The following is a 22,121-nucleotide window of genomic DNA, read 5'->3' as shown; positions in this document are numbered from 1 at the left end:
TGCAGAAATTGTGGCTAAACCGGTAAGGTCCTGGACAGCTCATTGCTACCCATTTAGGGCTAGATTATGGGCTCCATGTACTAAGCCGTCAATTCATCCGTCATTGTAGACGCGGATAAACTCGCCGTTACTCGCCGCGGGCGAAATGGTGTCCGCTGTCGCTATGTACTAATATTCCCCCAATAAATAGACAAGTCTAGCCCGCCGCGAGCAGTTGCGGATTGTTGATAAATTTGACGCCTCGCTCGCCGCGACTAAGCTGATGGTACTTAACTTTCAGTTGAATTGTCTGGCCAATTATTAACACGTGACATGCAAGGTGTCACGAACATCATAGTAGTCGCGGGAATAGAATTTTGCTCCTATAAAAGTTCAACTTATCTAAACAACTTTATTATTGTTCAAAATTTTTTGAAGAGTGATAACAGAGCGTTATTTTTGTAATATTTATTTACAATTTGGATATGGCTTCATCTGGATCTGATAATATATAAATATTAATATAAAAATAATTATAAAGATTGACAACTAACAATACAAATTTAAATAGATTACTCTTTAATTACAGTCGACAAATTGGGCGCAATTTATGTACATGGAAATGAGAGACAAATTAGACGCCAGTTATGCTGTAAGTACAATGCTGATATTACTGCCTTTTATATATGTCTAGACTGGCGTCTAGATTGACTTTCCTATTGTTTTGTACCTTGCCCGCCACCTAAAAGGTGGCGAGGCAAAAATAGCGAGGTGGGAGCGGAAATTGTAGCGAGCGGACAAATAGATTTTTTAGTACATTCGTTTTTTGGCGAGTTGGTGGTCAAATGTGTCTAATTACAGTGAAAAATGGAGCGGTAGCGAGGTTTGGCGGATAAGTACGCTCGCAATTTTAAAGATGCGAGTTTTAACATAATTGACGGCTTTGTACATATCAGTTTGCGAGTTTTGACGCGAGATTTGTTGCGGGTAGCTCGCTGACTGCTTAGTACATGGAGCCCCTTGTGTGGAGAGCAAACGTTCGCACGCAAGCAATATCAGGGTTTCACAATCATTTGCAAGCAGGTTAAATTGCGCTGGTATTACAAGTTGAAAGTAAACGAGATATACATACATACATACATACAGGTGGCCCTCTTTTTACAACGGTTCAATTTACACCATTTCAGAATAACAACCTTTTTTTCCAGTCATGTGACTGCGATTGAAAAGCATTGAGAAGCAGTGCATTTATTAAAATAGCCAGTAGGTGTAGCTGTCCGCTTGTGTTGCAGCAAAGCCAAGATCTTCCTAATAAATCAGTCCAGATTGGAATGCATAGAAAGAATTGTTTGTAGAAAAATGCAAGTGAAGTCTGTGTTGTGTGATTATTTTATTAGGTTTATAATGCTGTTTAGCATTTAAAGTCTTCATTTCAAAGCTTTGAAAATAATGTATTAGGTGTTACTTATGACAATTTTGAGAGGGACCTGGAACCTAACTCCCTCACTTCCCACTGACTTACAATATAAACTAGGTTTCAATTTACAACTATTCCTTCTGGAACCTAACCCCTGAGGGCTAACTGAGAATATATATTATATATATATACACACACATATATATATATATATATATATATATATATATATATATATATATATATATATATATATATATATATACACATACATATACACACACACACACACACACATACATACATATACACACATATACACACATATACACACACACACACACACACACACACACACAGGTGGACTTCGGTTTACAATGGTTCAATTTACACCGTTTCAGAATAACCACCTTTTCTTCTGTTATGTGTGATCAGTCCACGGGTCATCATTACTTCTGGGATATAACTCCTCCCCAACAGGAAATGCAAGAGGATTCACCCAGCAGAGCTGCATATAGCTCCTCCCCTCTACGTCAGTCCCAGTCATTCTCTTGCACCCAACGACTAGATAGGATGTGTGAGAGGACTATGGTGATTATACTTAGTTTTTATGACTTCAATCAAAAGTTTGTTATTTTACAATAGCACCGGAGCGTGTTATTATTTCTCTGGCAGAGTTTGAGGAAGAATCTGCCAGAGTTTTTTTACTATGATTTTAACCGGAGTTGTTAAGATCATATTGCTGTTCTCGGCCATCTGAGGGAGGTAAAGGCTTCAGATCAGGGGACAGCGGGCAGATGAATCTGCATTGAGGTATGTAGCAGTTTTTATTTTCTGAATGGAATTGATGAGAAAATCCTGCCATACCGTTAAAATGACATGTATGTATACACTTCAGTATTCTGGGGATGGTATTTCACCGGAACTACTCTGTTAAAGGTCACTAATCCTTTTAATAACTATTTATCATGTTAAACGTTTTTGCTGGAATGTAGAATCGTTTACATTGCTGAGGTACTGTGTGAATAAATATTTGGGCATTATTTTCCACTTGGCAGCCTTTTTTGCTTTTATTTGTGACAGTTTCGTTTCTCTTCACTGCTGTGTGGGAGAGGGAGGGGCCGTTTTTGGCGCTCTTTGCTACGCATCAAAAAATTCCAGTCAGTTACTTTTATATTTCCTGCATGATCCGGTTCATCTCTGACAGATCTCAGGGGTCTTCAAACTTCTTTGAAGGGAGGTAAATTCTCTCAGCAGAGCTGTGAGAATTCTTATAGTGACTGTGAATAAAAACGTTGCTTTGTATTTTTTATGTCAAATTTAATTATTGTTATTTTACTAATGGGAACAAACCTTTGCTAAAAGTTGTGTTGTTTTAAAGTTTGATGCTATAACTGTTTTTCAGTTCATTATTCAACTGTCATTTAATCGTTTAGTACCTCTTTGAGGCACAGTACGTTTTTGCTAAAAAAGATTATAACCAAGTTGTAAGTTTTTTGCTAGTGTGTTAAACATGTCTGACTCAGAGGAAGATATCTGTGTCATTTGTTCCAATGCCAAGGTGGAGCCCAATAGAAATTTATGTACTAACTGTATTGATGCTACTTTAAATAAAAGTCAATCTGTACAATGTGAACAAATTTCACCAAACAGCGAGGGGAGAGTTATGCCGACTAACTCGCCTCACGCGGCAGTACCTGCATCTCCCGCCCGGGAGGTGCGTGATATTATGGCGCCTAGTACATCTGGGCGGCCATTACAGATAACATTACAAGATATGGCTACTGTTATGACTGAAGTTTTGTCTAAATTACCAGAACTAAGAGGCAAGCGTGATCACTCTGGGGTGAGAACAGAGTGCGCTGACAATGCTAGGGCCATGTCTGATACTGCGTCACAGCTCGCAGAGCATGAGGACGGAGAGCTTCATTCTGTGGGTGACGGTTCTGATCCAAACAGATTGGACTCAGATATTTCAAATTTTAAATTTAAATTGGAGAACCTCCGTGTATTACTAGGGGAGGTCTTAGCAGCTCTCAACGATTGTAACACCGTTGCAATACCAGAGAAACTGTGCAGGTTGGATAAATACTTTGCGGTACCGGCGAGTACTGAAGTTTTTCCTATACCTAAGAGACTAACTGAAATTGTTACTAAGGAGTGGGATAGACCCGGTGTGCCGTTCTCACCCCCTCCAATATTTAGAAAGATGTTTCCAATAGACGCCACCACTCGGGACTTATGGCAAACGGTCCCCAAGGTGGAGGGAGCAGTTTCTACTTTAGCTAAGCGTACCACTATCCCGGTGGAGGATAGCTGTGCTTTCTCAGATCCAATGGATAAAAAATTAGAGGGTTACCTTAAGAAAATGTTTGTTCAACAAGGTTTTATATTGCAACCCCTTGCATGTATCGCGCCGATTACGGCTGCGGCAGCATTTTGGATTGAGTCGCTGGAAGAGAACCTTAGTTCATCTACGCTAGACGACATTACGGACAGGCTTAGAGTCCTTAAACTAGCTAATTCTTTCATTTCGGAGGCCGTAGTACATTTAACCAAACTTACGGCTAAGAACTCAGGATTCGCCATACAGGCACGTAGGGCGCTGTGGCTAAAATCCTGGTCAGCAGATGTTACTTCTAAGTCCAAATTACTTAATATACCTTTCAAGGGGCAGTCTTTATTTGGGCCCGGTTTGAAAGAAATTATCGCTGACATTACAGGAGGTAAGGGCCACGCCCTACCCCAAGACAAAGCCAAAGCTAAGGCTAGACAGTCTAATTTTCGTCCCTTTCGGAATTTCAAAACAGGAGCAGCATCAACCTCCACTGCACCAAAACAGGAAGGAGCTGTTGCTCGTTACAGGCAAGGCTGGAAGCCTAACCAGGCCTGGAACAAGAGCAAGCAGGCCAGGAAACCTGCTGCTGCCCCAAAGACAGCATGAACCGAGAGCCCCCGATCCGGGACCGGATCTAGTGGGGGGCAGACTCTCTCTCTTCGCCCAGGCCTGGGCAAGAGATGTTCAGGATCCCTGGGCACTAGAGATCATATCTCAGGGATACCTTCTAGACTTCAAATTATCTCCCCCAAGAGGGAGATTTCATCTGTCAAGGTTGTCAACAAACCAGATAAAGAAAGAAGCGTTTCTACGCTGCGTACAAGATCTGTTATTAATGGGAGTGATCCATCCGGTTCCGCGGTCGGAACAAGGACAAGGGTTCTACTCAAACCTGTTTGTGGTTCCCAAAAAAGAGGGAACTTTCAGGCCAATCTTAGATTTAAAGATTCTAAACAAATTCCTAAGAGTTCCATCGTTCAAAATGGAAACTATTCGGACAATTTTGCCCATGATCCAAGAGGGTCAGTACATGACCACTGTGGATTTAAAGGATGCTTACCTTCACATTCCGATCCACAAAGATCATCACCGGTATCTAAGGTTTGCCTTCTTAGACAGGCACTACCAGTTTGTAGCTCTTCCATTCGGATTGGCTACGGCTCCAAGAATCTTCACAAAGGTTCTGGGTGCCCTTCTGGCGGTACTAAGACCGCAAGGGATTTCGGTAGCTCCGTACCTAGACGACATTCTAATACAAGCTTCAAGCTTTCAAACTGCCAAGTCTCATACAGAGTTAGTTCTGGCATTTCTAAGGTCGCATGGATGGAAAGTGAACGAAAAGAAGAGTTCTCTCTTTCCTCTCACAAGAGTTCCATTCTTGGGGACTCTTATAGATTCTGTAGAAATGAAGATTTACCTGACAGAAGACAGGTTAACAAAGCTTCAAAATGCATGCCGTGTCCTTCATTCCATTCAACACCCGTCAGTAGCTCAATGCATGGAGGTGATCGGCTTAATGGTAGCGGCAATGGACATAGTACCTTTTGCACGCCTACATCTCAGACCGCTGCAATTATGCATGCTAAGTCAGTGGAACGGGGATTACTCAGATTTGTCCCCTACTCTGAATCTAAATCAAGAGACCAGAAATTCTCTTCTATGGTGGCTTTATCGGCCACACCTGTCCAGGGGGATGCCATTCAGCAGGCCAGACTGGACAATTGTAACAACAGACGCCAGCCTACTAGGTTGGGGCGCTGTCTGGAATTCTCTGAAGGCTCAGGGACTATGGAATCAGGAGGAGAGTCTCCTGCCAATAAACATTCTGGAATTGAGAGCGGTTCTCAATGCCCTTCTGGCTTGGCCCCAGTTAACAACTCGGGGGTTCATCAGGTTTCAGTCGGACAACATCACGACTGTAGCTTACATCAACCATCAGGGAGGGACAAGAAGCTCCCTAGCAATGATGGAAGTATCAAAGATAATTCGCTGGGCAGAGTCTCACTCTTGCCACCTGTCAGCAATCCACATCCCGGGAGTGGAGAACTGGGAGGCGGATTTCTTGAGTCGCCAGACTTTTCATCCGGGGGAGTGGGAACTTCATCCGGAGGTCTTTGCCCAAATACTTCGGCGTTGGGGCAAACCAGAGATAGATCTCATGGCGTCTCGCCAGAACGCCAAACTTCCTCGCTACGGGTCCAGATCCAGGGATCCGGAAGCAGTTCTGATAGATGCTTTGACAGCACCTTGGAACTTCGGGATGGCTTATGTGTTTCCACCCTTCCCGCTGCTTCCTCGATTGATTGCCAAAATCAAACAGGAGAGAGCATCAGTAATTCTAATAGCGCCTGCATGGCCACGCAGGACTTGGTATGCAGATCTAGTGGACATGTCATCCTGTCCGCCTTGGTCTCTACCTCTAAGACAGGACCTTCTGATACAGGGTCCATTCAAACATCAAAATCTAACTTCTCTGAAGCTGACTGCTTGGAAATTGAACGCTTGATTTTATCAAAACGTGGTTTTTCTGAGTCGGTTATTGATACCCTGATACAGGCTAGGAAGCCTGTTACCAGAAGGATTTACCATAAAATATGGCGTAAATACCTATACTGGTGCGAATCCAAAGGTTACTCTTGGAGTAAGGTTAGGATCGCTAGGATATTGTCCTTTCTACAAGAAGGTTTAGAAAAGGGTCTATCAGCTAGTTCTTTAAAGGGACAGATTTCAGCTCTGTCCATCTTGTTACACAGGCGTCTGTCAGAAAATCCAGACGTCCAGGGCTTTTGTCAGGCTTTAGCTAGGATCAAGCCTGTGTTTAAAGCTGTTGCTCCGCCATGGAGTTTAAACTTAGTTCTTAACGTTTTACAGGGTGTTCCGTTTGAACCCCTTCATTCCATTGATATAAGATTGTTATCTTGGAAAGTTCTGTTTTTAATGGCTATTTCCTCGGCTCGAAGAGTCTCTGAGTTATCAGCCTTACATTGTGATTCTCCTTATCTGATTTTTCACTCAGACAAGGTAGTTCTGCGTACTAAACCTGGGTTCTTACCTAAAGTAGTCACTAACAGGAATATCAATCAAGAGATTGTTGTTCCATCCTTGTGTCCAAATCCTTCTTCAAAGAAGGAACGTCTTCTACACAATCTGGATGTAGTTCGTGCCCTCAAGTTCTACTTGCAGGCAACTAAAGATTTTCGCCAAACTTCTTCCCTGTTTGTCGTTTATTCTGGACAGAGGAGAGGTCAAAAAGCTTCTGCTACCTCTCTCTCTTTTTGGCTTCGTAGCATAATACGTTTAGCCTATGAGACTGCTGGACAGCAGCCTCCTGAAAGAATTACAGCTCACTCCACTAGAGCTGTGGCTTCCACTTGGGCCTTTAAGAATGAGGCCTCTGTTGAACAGATTTGCAAGGCTGCAACTTGGTCTTCGCTTCATACTTTTTCCAAATTTTACAAATTTGACACTTTTGCTTCTTCGGAGGCTATTTTTGGGAGAAAGGTTCTTCAGGCAGTGGTTCCTTCTGTATAATGAGCCTGCCTATCCCTCCCGTCATCCGTGTACTTTTGCTTTGGTATTGGTATCCCAGAAGTAATGATGACCCGTGGACTGATCACACATAACAGAAGAAAACATAATTTATGCTTACCTGATAAATTCCTTTCTTCTGTTGTGTGATCAGTCCACGGCCCGCCCTGTTTTAAGGCAGGTAAATATTTTTTAAATTATACTCCAGTCACCACTTCACCCTTGGTTACTCCTTTCTCGTTGATTCTTGGTCGAATGACTGGGACTGACGTAGAGGGGAGGAGCTATATGCAGCTCTGCTGGGTGAATCCTCTTGCATTTCCTGTTGGGGAGGAGTTATATCCCAGAAGTAATGATGACCCGTGGACTGATCACACAACAGAAGAAAGGAATTTATCAGGTAAGCATAAATTATGTTTTTTTCAGTGACTGCTTTTGAAAAGCACTGAGAAGCAGTGCATTTATTAAAATAGCCAGTAGGTGGAGCTGTCCGCTTGTGTTGCAGCAAAGCCAAGCAAGCTGAAATTAATCAGTTTAACCAGACCTGAGCTATCGTGCAGATTTCAAAGGAACAAGATCTTCCTGTCTTTAAAGGGACAGTCAAGTCCAAAAAAATCGTTCACCAATTTTGCTTTGTTCTCTTGGTATTCTTAGTTGAAAGCTAAAACTAGGAGGTTCATATGCTAATTTCTTAGACCTTGAAGACTGCCTCTAATCTGAATACATTTTGACCACTAGAGGGCATTAGTTCACATGTTTCATATAGATAACATTGAGCTCATACACGTAAAGTGACCTAGGACTGAGCACTGATTGGCTAAACTGCATGTCTGTCAAAAGAACTGAAATAAGGGCAGTCAGCAGAAGCTTAGATACAAGATAATTACAGAGGTAAAAAGTATATTAATATAACTGTGTTGGTTGTGCAAAACTGGGGAATGGGTGATAAAGGGATTATCTTTCTTTTTAAAGAACAAAAATTCTGGTGTTGACTGTCCCTTTAAATCAGTCCAGATTGGAATGCATAGAAAGAACTGTTTGAAGAAAAATGCAAGAGAAGTCTGTGTTGTGTGATTTTATTAGGTTTATAATGCTGTTTAGCAAATGTTTTTGTTCATTTAACTTAGTTTAATTATATTCTGTGTTGTGTGATTATTTTATTAGGTTTATAATGCTGTTTAGCATTTAAAGTCTTAATTTCACAGCTTTAAATATAATGTATTAGGTGTTACTTAAGACAATTTTTAGAGGGGCCTGGAACCTAACTCCCTCACTTCCCATTGACTTACATTATAAACTGGGTTTCAATTTACAACCATTCCTTCTGGAACCTAACCCCAGTGTAAACTGAGGGCTACATATACATATATATATATATATATTTATTTTTTAATTTTTTTTTTTTATTTCTCTATGTGTACATATGTATTTACAGATATATACACAAATACATATGTATACATATATATCTGTGTGAGCTCTAAATGAAAACATGAAATCATGTGTTATACAGTGTATTCACTGTAAATTTTTCACATTCCAACGTTTTGTACATAGCAGAATACAGAATATGTTCTTTGTATTTCTAAATATATATATATATATATATATATATATATATATTTTTTTTTTTTTTAATTTTTTTTTTCCACATAAACAGTCACATAATAAGATAGCACTCACTGGGTAAGAAGATAAAACTTAGCTTTTATGTGTAGAGTATCAAAGATTAAAACGGTCCCATGACGTTTCAATGCCAACTAGCACCTTTATCAAATGGATCAGTCAGCTCCTTCAGGCAGATGGCATAGCCTGACATCCGAAGATAAACAAGTTAAAACCATATGTATACTGCAGCTTTATATACATTGTGTCTAACCCAATTGATAGCTGGTAGCAATGCGTGTTTGCACGTCCGTGTGCACGTCACTTAGGCCACACCCCTTTCGGATTTGCAATGAACTGTAATAGGTGCAACAGGCACCATCATAACTTAGATTCTTTGTTCCGGAGTCGAGTGTAGCACATGGCTAATTAGCATGTCTGATGCTGCATGACATATGCAATCAGGAGTGCGTCTATGTAAAACTGCAGAAATCCAAAAACTATGATAAAAGCAACATTATATGCAATGGACACAATGAGACCTTGGTAGATAATGTTAAAAATGTATAAAAGTAGTAAATTCAATTCAGGTTTGGAGGGTATGGATGGTACATAGGACATTAGTATTTTCATAGGGGTTGAATCCAGTCAGCCAATCAAAATTAAGAGTGACCATGTCGGGTGAATGAGTGTCAACTGGCAGTTCATTCGAGTTGGACACTATACGAGATATAGTTGGAACACAAACATGTAATGTCAATCTTCATCCTATGAAGGAACCATAGTCCAGCTGCATATTGAGCCCCCTGGGCTCCACCGTGTCCAGAGTATAAATCCATTTTGTCTCACGTTGAAGTAAGATTCTGCAACAGTCGCTTCCCCTAATTAGAGGTGGTATATGGTCTATGATCATGGTTCTCAGACTGGAGACACTGTTTTAGTTGTGCAAAGTGGCTGATCTGAAGTGCCCTTCTTGATGGCATCCCTAATGGCGTGTCTATGGTTGGCCATCCTTTCAAGAAAGGTTGTAATGGTTTTCCCTACATAGAAAAGGGAGCACGGACATATCAGAATATAAACATACGTAATACTGCAAGTTACTCTGTGTTGTATTTTGTAGTGATTATTACAGTGTGGGTGCTGAAAAGTAGGGTCCATTTGCATGCCATTACAGGTAATGCAATCTCCACATCTGAAACATCCTTTTTTGATAGGACTTGAGCCATGTGTCCATTTGATAGGAATCCTTGGGGTCAGTTTTGACCAAAATGTTCCGTATATTCCTGGCACGTCTGTAAGCCATACGGGAGGGTTCATTCTTCAATTGTACAAGTTCTTGTCAGTCTGTAATATATCACATTGATTATGGACCGCTTTGGCCACATGGTGATGTTCTGGAGTGAAGGTCATGATGAAATTCAAATTAGGGTTCAGGGTCTGTTTCTGCACCTTAGTCCGTATCAAAAGTGTATTTTGTGATTGGCCATCTAGGCGTTTCCTGGCTGTGTCAATGTCTTTCTTAGCATAGCCTGTAGTTACGTACACAGTGTCTAACTGAGATTGGAGGATGGTAGAATCAGAGTTGTTACGAACCACCCTCGTCAACTGAGAGGCAATTATACACAACTTTTGGTGTTCAGGGTGGCAGCTAGTAGATAGAAGCGAGTTCCTATCTGTAGGTTTGGTATAGAGAGAAGTGCCAAACCTACACACACCTTCAGTAAGGACCTTGAATATATTAAGGTCCAGGAAGTGTACATTTTGTACGCTGCACTCCATCTTAAATTTAATGGGTGAATCAGTGTGATTTAATTCAGACACCTAATTTTGAAGGTGTATTAAACTCCCTGTCCAAACCAAAAATAAGTCATCTATGTAGTGAGTGTAAAAAGAGATACATGGATGTGTTAGGGGTTTCATAATGGCAGACTCATAACCCAGCATATATAGGTTAGCATATACAGGGGCCATATTAGACCCCATGGCCGTGCCTGATAATTGAAGGTAAAAATCACGTTCAAATTTAAAATTGTTTAAAGAAAAAACTATGTTCCATCAATTCTATTATGAACTCTAGTTGTGGACCCTTATAATCAGGGGATTCACCCACAATAGTTCTAACAGTATCTAATCCTGCCTTATGGGGAATAACAGTATATAAACTGTCAACGTCTATGGTAACTAGGATGTCATCAGGATGTAAGCATGTATATACAGGTGGCGCTCGGTTTACACCGGTTCAATTTGCGCTGTTTCAGAACAACAACCTTTTTTTTCAGTCATGTGACTGCTATTGAAAAGCAGTGCACTAAGCTGAGGGTGCCTAACTGCTTAATCACTCCAGATTGAAATGCATAGAATAGGTGCAGACCCAATATTATCTAACATGCTAACAATGCAGATAACTATTTGCAGAAAAATGCAAGTAAAAAAATGTTTTTGTTCATTAAACTTAGTTTAGCATTTAAAGTCTTCATTTCAAAGCATTAAAATAATGTATTAGGTGTTACTTATGTAAATTTTGAGAGGGGCCTGGAATATAACTCCCTCTCTTCCCATTGACTTACATTATAAACTGGGTTTCAATTTACAACCATTCCTTCTAGAACCTAACCCCGGCGTAAACTGAGGGCTACACACACACACACACACACACACATATATATATATCTGCAAAATACCATCAGATATATGTAGAAATATGTATCTATGAATAAATAGAACATATAACTCTATGTGAAGAACATTGGAATGTGAAATATTCATTTTTGCATGACTGGTTAGCGCACATGAGAATATGCGATCAGGTTAGCGCGCAGGTAGGGTTTTAGTCCCCCCCCACACACGTGTTGGGTTAGCGCGGAATGTGATAACTTTTTACTTTTAACTCATAATACCAACTCAACGGGATGTGTGCAAAACGTTTACTTCTAGCGCAATTAGCGCTATAGCGAAAGCTCTAAATTGCACTCCACTTGTAATCTAGCCCTTACTGGGCAATTAAGTGGTTAAATTACTGTTGACAGTGTGATTTAACACATTTATTACCTTTGTTTTTTTACATGCAAACAATAGTTACACTGCTGCTATTGTGGTGTTATGGGCAATACATAGATTAATCATCACTCTGAATGTGGTTTGTAAGGGTTAAGAATCAATTATGTGTGTTACTGCTGTAATGTTACCCCTTGATTAACATTTCAAATCATACATAACTATGATATGCTAATCAAAATGTTAATATGTGATTACAATTAAATGTCAGAAAGGTATAGGTGTTAATTATAAAGGCTGTAACACACTGCAAGCGATGCGGCGTGAGGCGAAGTAGCTGCTTCGCATCGCTTCTGAAGTTCAAATATTTCATCTCTGAGCGCTCATCTACGTGACCCGACGCAGCAGAGTGCTCAGAGATGAAAAGGCAGGACACACCGCTCCGCTTGCGGTGTGTCAGAGCCTTAAATGCACTCAAAATTAACTGCACACAATATGAATCAATATAAAGTTAGAAAAACAGCATTCAAACATTAAGCCGTTATCACCCATTTTGATTCAAATTATGGACCATATCTTATTTTTGTACATTTTGCTCCCTGTGTTAGTCTACTAAATTAACTGGTAGGTATCTACAAGCAATGCATTACGGGATTGCATGTGTATAAGTCAGGTTCAGTGCTCTCTTCCCTCCTAAAGTAGGTTGTGTCTGACCTAAACCCTAAGCTAAGGTCAAGTAATGGCATAATTTCCTGAGCACGTTATAGCAATTATATTGTGTGGATTTGGGACAAATGACGCAACACTTCTATCTGACTCAGTGGCTTAATTACAGGGGTCTCAAAAGTAGACCGGGCCCACACATCTACGGGGCCTATTTAGCCCAATCCGAAGTGGCATTGCTACAGGGAAGTCCCTGTGTGAGCCTCCATCTCACAGGGTATGGAAAGTATATGGATTTGCCTTTACAAATATGGTGGTAGCGTTTCCAAAATGGCCACCATGGTTGTTGTTGTACAGAAGAATTAGCCACCATATTTGTACACAAAGTTTGTGCAAGTGCATATTCTCTGGCATGGACTAACCAAGGGGGAAGGATGACTCTCAGTCTCATAGAGGCTGCCGGTTTAACCTCTGTTGATTGCAATTAGCCTGAGAGGGATCTATTGAAATGGAGGTCCCAGTGAAGTCTAGATACAGCCCTGATCTGACTTTGCAAGGTATGTCAGTAGGAAAAATCCTAATATAATCTATAAAAGGAGTAAAAATTAAGGAGATTTAAGATCTCATTCTATAAAAAGGACAAATGTGAAATTCTGACATACTTATATATAAATGACACAGTAATCGCTGTGCTGGAAGAAACAATCATCCAGTATGGATAAACATCATCACTATTGGCCATTTCCAGCGACTATGAAATTATGAGTTTTAATCCCTATTTGTTACGTTTATGACTCGTTTGTTTTAAAGAAAATTTGTATTGTTTAAAAAGATATATAATCCCTTTATTACCCATTCTCAAGTTTTGCATAACCAACACAGTTATATTAATATACTTTTTACCTCTATGATTACCTTGTATCTATGCATCTTCTGACAGCACCTTAGATCAGTGTTTTTTACTTGCATTTTAGCCAATCGGTGCTGTTCTTGCATAACTATTATTCTACAAGGGAATGAGCACAATGTTATCTATATGGCACACATGAGCTAGCATTGTCTGACTGTAAAGCTAATAAAAAGGTACTGAGATAAGAGGCAGCCTTCAGGGGCTTAGAAAAAGGCAGAGATTTAGAGTTATATAAAGCTGGATAATGGGTAATAAAGGCTTTTTAAACAATAAAAAATATCAAGTAGAGTGTCCCTTTAAATGTATTTTAAGTTGTAAATTAGATATGTATTTCCTAAAATAGGTATTGAAAATATTAAAATGAAAATGTTTTCCTAATCAGATCCTGGTTATTTAAAGTGATGGTAAACTCTCCCCTTTTTAAAATCCGATCTGGAATGTAAGCGCTATTTTAGATGAGGTTTTATTCATCATGTGAAATGAAGATGCGCTATAACTTAGTTATTAATATAGATATGAAATTCAAATACCCCACGTTACACCACCCACTTAAAAAAAATTTCCTGTCAGCTAAATGATTGAATTACTCTCCAATCAATGCTCTAGCTACAACAAAATTGCCATATGGGGAGAGCGCTGATTGGACAACAATTCAATCTGTTAGCTCACAGAAAATTTTACTTTTGAAGTGGGCGGAGGAGCATGCAGTATTTGAATTTCATTTCTATATTAAAAAGCATGTTATACTGCATCTTCATTACAGCTAATGAATTAAACTCCATCTAAAATAGCACTTACATTCCAGATCTGATTTTAAAAAAGGGGAGAGTTTACCATCACTTTAAGTGCTTTATTATTTGTATTAGACTTATTTTTTCTTTATCCAAGAAGGTGGCTCATTTTGGTAACAGCTACTAGGCTCATTGCTAATACACTACCTAATGCACCATTTTGAGGGGTTTTTTTCTCAAGCATACATGTAAATATAGAATTGTGTGGCCACTTATTGACTGGCTCCTAGCTTTTGAACATATTTGTCAAACCTCTCAGCTACACCACTAACATTATATGCAGAAAATATATATCAGCAATTAATGGGTCAGTGTTCTACCATCCATATAAAACATCCAATCTGTATTAGTTTTAAGTACATGACTAATATTACTTTATTAGTTTAAACTTTCTTTTTACCAGAAATAGTTATTTCTATTGGATAACTAAACATTTGACAGCACAATATCCCTTTAAAAAGGGACACTGAACCCAATTTTTTTCTTTCAAGATTCAGATAGAGCATGAAATTTTAAGCAACTTTCTAATGTACTCCTATTATCAATTTTTTTTCGTTCTCTTGCTATCTTTATTTAAAAAGCAGGAATGCAAAGCTTAGGTGCCGGCCTATTTTTTGGTTCAGAACCTGGATTATGCTTGTTTATTGGTGGCTAAATGTAGCCACCAATAAGCAAGCACTATCCAAAATGGGCTGGATCCTAAGCTTTTTAAATAAAGATAGCAAGAGAATGAAGAAAAAAAATTATCATAAAAGTAAAATTAGAAAGTTGTTTAAAAAGGGACATACATTAGATTTTTCTTTGCATAAATGTTTAAAATTGATAGTTTTGCTTATTTTTAAATAACATTGTGCTGATTTTAAGACTCCTAACCAAGCCCCAACGTTTTAGGAGTATACTGATGTATACTTCCTCCAGCTTCCACCTGTTTGTGTAAAGGGCCTTTTCATATGCAGAGGAGGGGGGGGAGTGACTGCTTTCAATGGGTGTTTCAGTCAACCTAATCAAAAGTGCTAAACTGGGAGCTTCTAAGTAAGTTTTTAAAAGGATTTTTAGATCAGCATCTGTGCATATTATTCTTTATATTTAGTGTCTATTACATGCAGTTATATGAAAATTGGTGTATACTGTCCCTTTAAAATTGCATACTTTATCTGAATCATGAAAGAAATAAAATTGGGTTTAGTATCCCTTTAAGGACTGAATAATTGAAAAGGATTTTGCAAATTCAGGGATGTGTTCCTTAAAAACCTTCTTGGATTTGTGCCCAGGTTGTATTTGCTGTGGGCAGAGGTCACATGTTCGGAGTTGTTTCTGCAAACCATGGTGTAGGTATAAAGAAAAACTGGCAAATTGCAACATACTGCATCGAGGAGGCATAAAAGTGAAGAAAAAAAAAAAAAAAGTTTTACGCAAGCAATACTGCAATAAAAAACGTTTAACCCCTGCAACCCCACCAATCAACATTTAGCTCCAAGTATTTCATAGATGCCCTATGAGCCTACCTAGGTATGGTTGTCAAAGTAAATGGATTTTAAAATTGCATGCTATATATTTCATGTTTCTTTAAAGGGACACGGAACACAAATTTTTTTCTTTCAAGATTCAGATAAAGCATACAATTTTAAGCAACTTTCTAATTTACTTCTATTATCAATTTTTCTTTGTTCTCTTGCTATCTTTATTTGAAAAAGGAAGGCATCTAAGTTAAAGGGAGAGTCAACCCAAAAATTACTGTAACTTATTTATATTAGTTAATTAACTATCTTTACAGTAAACTGTTGCCCAATTTTCATCTAAATAAACTTTGGCAGAAAATACACTTACTAGCTCTCATCTGGCCGTTTTGAAATGGCCGCCTGACCCCACCTTCTCTGACGTCTCCCAAAAGCTCAGACTAGTACAGGATCCTTTCCTTTCGTCCCTGCGCGCTCCTGTGCCTCCCTTCATTCAGTTCAGTGAGACACACGCTGTTACACGCACAGGGCATCACTGAGATCATAAATTTCAAAAGGAAGATTAAAAACAAAGAGTTAGCAGCACCGCTGCCAGTACATAATCTCTGGGTTAGCAGCACCGCTGCCAGTACATAATCTCTGGGTTTTATATTTCCAGGTACATCAGCTAAAACTCCCACCACTGTCTAATAAATCTCATCTACTGTATATCTTGTAGCATTAATTAAATGGTCTGTTCACTGCCTGCATTTAAACCATGTCTATAAGGAAAGGGCTGCTCTAATGACGGTGAAATATAGGCACATTCTGCATTTATACATCAGGGCTGATCTGTGCATTCTAATTAGTGAGCAATCTGATCTAACAATGTGATCTCTATATAATATTGGACGCTGGGAAGATCATTTAGCACTTAAATAACCTATGCCCATTTCATGCAGATTTGCAAAGGATATGGATGCGGAATTCAAGCATAAATTTTTAACCTCTTGGCATGCTTCTAGTGCTGTGTGTTACAGAGAATGAGAGGCAGTGAGTGCCGGGCAGGCGGCGATGTGATGTGGGTCTGTGCGTGTAACAGCTATAACCGGGTCTACAAGCTGATCCTGCCCGGCACTCACTGCCTCTCATTCTCTGTAACACACAGCGCTAGACACATGCCAAGAGGTTAAAATGTATGCTTAAATTCTGTATCCATATCCTTTGCAAATTCATCCTGCCTTTTTATCCTGAAGTATGTGAAGTTTAACCCATTGCAGCCATTTCTGGTCGCTAATGCAGTGATTGGCTATTAAAAAGGTAAGCATTTTATTTGTGGCAGAAAAGCATTAACCTGTGTAATGTCTATTAATTATCACATTTCCTAGGGAATGAATTAACTTCCACAGGCTGGGTCTGATATGTCATTGTCACATTGTGTACATATAAAGCCTCTAAACTATGTGGTTGTCTGGGTAGATATTCTTCCTATCGAGAGCAGCATCCTTCCTCCAGTGTATGTGAGGGTTTGTTCTGGGGTTCAGTACTCCTTTTGGTGTTGCAGCATTGGGGAGGAAAGGGTTAAATACCACTTCTCTTCCCAGATGATGAATGCAGTTGACATCTTGTACGAAAAAAACCCAACTTATTGCAGCAGAATCAGTTTTGGGCAACTTCGCCTCTAATTGTCTGTTGTTATTATTTTGTACGCTGCTCACTCCACCTATGCAAGGCACAGGCTGGAAGGGCATGTTTAGTGAAATAATGTTCAATAGCGGCCACAAAACCTACACCCTGCGCTGCAGTGAAGGGGTTAAAACTAAACACAGCCCAGACACATGTAGGAGGATTGAGTAGAGAGAAGAGAATGTGCAGCGAGCGAGCAGCAGTAATCCTCAATGTCTGAGTTACCTGGTAATGCTGGAGCCCAGTGGCGTAGCGTGGGTTGTCAGCGCCCAGGGCAAGGTAAGAATTGTGCCCCCCTAACCCATTAGCACCAGTACAGTAGGAATTGGCAAATTTGCTTTGAATCTAGGAGCCAGCTCAACAACTTAGGAGACAGGTTTTTGTTTTAATTACATATAAAACAAATTAAACTTGTTACAATTTCCAATATTCATTAAACTTTTTTTTTTTCCTGAGGGTTCCAACTGATCTGCAGGAAATTTAAAGGTCAATATCAAAGAAGAGTAGTAAAGATACAGTGCTAAGATTTTTCATACAAAAGTAAAACTTTATAGATGGTAAAGGATATTTTTTGTGCACATTCCATATAACTATTATTGTTCATACAGGGGTTGAGCTCATAGTTAACCATGTGTTTAACCCCTTTGTAGGGCTTAAACACAGAAACAGGAAATAGTGTAATGAAATGATATAGCACTGTTATGTCCCTTTAAGCTAACTTTTTTTTTTTTTTTAAACTGCAATTATTTGTAAAAATATTTTATATGCAAAAAACATTAATGGTTCCATACCCCTTTTATTGCTACCTTGGTATAAAATACAGTTGTAAATGACATATGATGATGTACAACTAACTTTGCTGGCATTATGTACATCCTATTTGAAGCAAGATGCTGTCTGTTTTGAAAAAATCCCAAAAGTTCAGAAAATGTTACCTTTTGTTAAGTCATTGGCTCCTTTATCTTTCACTGCTGAGTATTTCTAACTTATTGATATATTGCTGCAGATAGACATTGCTGTAAGCCATGTATCTGTATTTCCTCTCTAATGCAAATGCACAAGTGTACCACCCCCTTCTCACACACAATCTAGAGCCCAGGAATGAAGTGGTTTCTCATGCAGGGGGTAGCATGCGGTAGATGACCTGAGAGCAGGACTTTTATGGAAACTCACAGCGGCCAGCCTGAGACGTAACTGCAGCCAAACTGCATCCAGACTGATGAGAGGAGCAGGAGCAGAGCTCAGCAGCACAGGCTTACAGACAGATTATTCCTACCCAGGCCCAAGAGAACACTGAGCTCACCTTTACACCCCAGCCTCCCAACAGTTAACATTCCTCTCAGTCCTCTGAGTCCTGACAATTTGTAGTCAAGAAATATATAGCCACTAAGGCTAAGCCGCTGCCACAACCGACATCCCTTTCCTCTCCTCCCCAAATTACTTGCCGGTCCAGGCTTCAATATACAGTCACAGGCAGGGCAGGCACCAGGCACGACGCGCTAGAGACAGTCCTCAGGCTCAGGCTCTTCCCCCACTTATTGCTCCCTCAGTCCCTCCTGACCTGCACACTGGGAGTGGGAGGAGTTAGGACCCGCCTGCGCCGTGCTAGTGGTGTAAACTGTAGAGTCGGATAAACAGTAGATTACATTTACACACACTTACAGGAGGCGCCGGCGGCACAGACTGAGACTCACAGACCGTGACGACTCAGACGACACTGACAAAGTGACAAACAATGGAAGTTCACACTTGCATTGATTGAGACTGAGAGTGACTCAAGACAGAACAGCAGGGTTGCTAAAATCGCCACTGGAGTCTGGGACTGTCACAACAGTCTACTGTCTGGTGGAGGCTTTTGCGCACCCATAATTTTGCGCCCCCCATAATTTTACGCCCGGGGCAACCGCCCCTGTGGCCCCCCCCACGCTACGCCACTGCTGGAGCCTGGCCACCTGTATAATTCCCGGTGCGGTTTGGGTGCTCAGCGATAAATGGTCTGTCCTAATAGCGCTGTGTGTTACAGAGAGTGAGAGGCAGTGAGTGCCGGGCAGGATCAGCTTGTAGACCCGGTTATAGCTGTTACACGCACAGACCCACATCACATCGCCGCCTGCCCGGCACTCACTGCCTCTCATTCTCTGTAACACACAGCACTAGAAGCATGCCAAGGGGTTAAAAATGTATGCTTGAATTCCGCATCCATATTCTTTGCAAATCTGCATGAAATGGGCATAGGTTATTTAACTGCTAAATGATCTTCCCAACGTCCAATATTATATAGAGATCACATTGTTAGATCAGATTGCTCACTAATTAGAATGCACAGATCAGCCCTGATGTATAAATGCAGAATGTGCCTATATCTCACCGTCAATAGAGCAGCCCTTTCCTTATAGACATGGTTTAAATGCAGGCACTGACCAGACCATTTAATTAATGCTACAAGATATACAGTAGATGAGATTTATTAGACAGTGGTGGGAGTTATGGCTGATGTACCTGGAAATATAAAACCAAGAGATTATGTACTGCTAACTCTTTGTTTTTAATCGTCCTTTTGAAATTTATGATCTCAGTGATGCCCTGTGCGTGTAACAGCCCTGGTAAACGTCAGAGGAGGGGTCAGGCGGCCATTTCAAAACGGCCAGATGAGATCTAGTTAGTGTATTTTCTGCCAAAGTTTTAGATGAAAATTGGGCTACAGTTTACTGTAAAGATCGTTAATTAACTAATCTAAATAAGTTACAGTAATTTTTGGGTTGACTGTCCCTTTAAGGAGCGATCACATTTTTGGTTCAGGACCATGGACAGCACTTGTTTATTGGTGCTGTCCAATTGCAAGGACAACACAGTTGTTCCCAAAAAATGGGCCGGCATCTAAACTTAAATTCTTGCTTTTCAAATAAACATACCAAAGAGAATGAAGAAAATTTGATAATAGGAGTAAATTAGAAAGTTGCTTAAAATTGCATGCTCTATCTGAATCACAAAAAGAAAAAATTTGGGTTCAGTGTCCCTTTAAGATAAGTTACACTTTATCACTGTGATAATTTTTCACAAAAGCATTTTTTTCAAAATAAAGTATATGCTTCTTTTGATTTATTTATTTTGGTTTGCTTTAAATAACAGTGTGGCAAAAATATTGAATTTAGATTTTTATTATGTTTATTTTATGGGGGGTTTATTTAGGTGTTTAATGTAATGTAAAAATACTTGTCTTCATTGCTATATCAGAAAGAGCTTCATCAGGTATTGTTTCCACCACAATGCAACTGACTATATCACTCTAGTGGAAATTCCAAAGTAATGTTTTAGAACATATAATAAACTGGACAGGAAGTCTAATATTATTCAAAACTATTAAACAACAGCTATAAATTAATGACAGAATGTGTGTATTTGTGGTTTCTATTGTCTAACAACACAAGTTAGATTTGGCAACACTCTTACCATTTATTGCAGGTTGACATCTAGTATATCACATGACATTATAAATACAATATTATTACAGTTTTAAGGGCACCAATTATTAATCTAATATGTCCAATAATGTGTATGGCTCTCATGGTACGCATCAGATAGTCTATCTATATGTGGCCCAGCATTGTGTACAAATAGACTGGTACACCCAGCAGGTAGTGTAGTAATCTATGTGATCACAGACGCACTCTGCTAATACATGCACACCTACATCACTTGAAACCTCTATATAAATACAGCCTTTACATAACAATACATAAATGCAGTATCTGAAACATAAATCACACTGTATTGGATATGTGTTAGCTGTATATGAGTATGCACAGCACTACTGCTCCCCATACCTTCTCTCTCTTATCCCAGCTATACTGCTTGCTTTCTTCCCCATCTTGCTGCTGCTGCTGCTGCTGCTCGCCGTCTTTAGCCTCCTTGCTACTCCCCTTCCTCTTCGCTTTCTTTGAGAAAAAACAACCCATATCTCCAATGTAAATTCGATAGTCGCTGAGGCAGACAAAACGTAATATGAAAGAGGTTACCCGGGGTTTGAGTGACACAGGCGGGAGCAGCTCAGTGTGAACAACCAGCGATGCGCGTTCGCGTTATGTCCCTAGCACACCCACAAAACAACCTGAGTGACGTAAGTGGCCGTCCAACCGTGCGCGCCCCCGCTACCGCCACACCTCACAAGAGCAGCTTCACGGTTCTAAGGAGATTGTCATCTGATCAACTTTATGTATTGTATGCAGTGCACGAGCGCACAAGCTGTCTACATAGGGTTGCCATAATTCACATCCACAAAACCGGGACAAAGTGACGACAAGGAAGTTGGTTTCTTATTCAAGCTGTTTCTTATTCGTGAAATTCTGTTTCTTATTCATGGAAGTTGGTTTCTTATTCAAATTTTTTGTCAGACTGCTTTAAAATAAAAAAATAGGTTTTATTTAAATAATAATATGATGTATATAATGTAGTTACACAGAGGTGGAATCCCTTTATACAACAATTGGATATACAAACTGGAAAAAAGGGCATTTGTTGGCACCAATTTAAATATTACTATTTTGAAAAAATAACTGATATTTTCAAAGGGTTAATGACCATTGGACCACTGATTTCACTATGAATATATACAGGGTAGATCCCCCTTCATGACATGCAATTGTTTTTAGCCTGGCCTAATGGTGTTTTGGGCACAAAAACTGATGCCAACCCTGACATAGGTGCTCTAATTCTAATTTTTTTAATATGTAACTGATATTTTCAAAGGGTTAATAACCATTGGGCCACTGATTTC

General features: G+C 39.7%; 1 protein-coding gene across 1 annotated transcript in view; it reads right to left on the bottom strand.

Moving 5' to 3' along the window:
• The window catches only part of RP2 (RP2 activator of ARL3 GTPase), a 166,786-nt gene extending 145,244 nt beyond the window's left edge, over window positions 1–21,542 (bottom strand). Inside the window, 1 exon segment of the mRNA XM_053707740.1 lies at window positions 21,172–21,542. Within this exon segment, the coding sequence (XP_053563715.1) occupies window positions 21,172–21,303 (132 nt within the window). The 5' untranslated portion in view covers window positions 21,304–21,542.
• Window positions 21,543–22,121: the final 579 nt, after the last annotated feature.

Source organism: Bombina bombina, chromosome 3 (assembly GCF_027579735.1).
Source record: "Bombina bombina isolate aBomBom1 chromosome 3, aBomBom1.pri, whole genome shotgun sequence".
Lineage (NCBI taxonomy): Eukaryota > Metazoa > Chordata > Amphibia > Anura > Bombinatoridae > Bombina > Bombina bombina.
The sequence above is the reverse complement of the archived record's forward strand: the minus strand, read 5'-3'. Positions and strand labels throughout refer to the sequence as shown.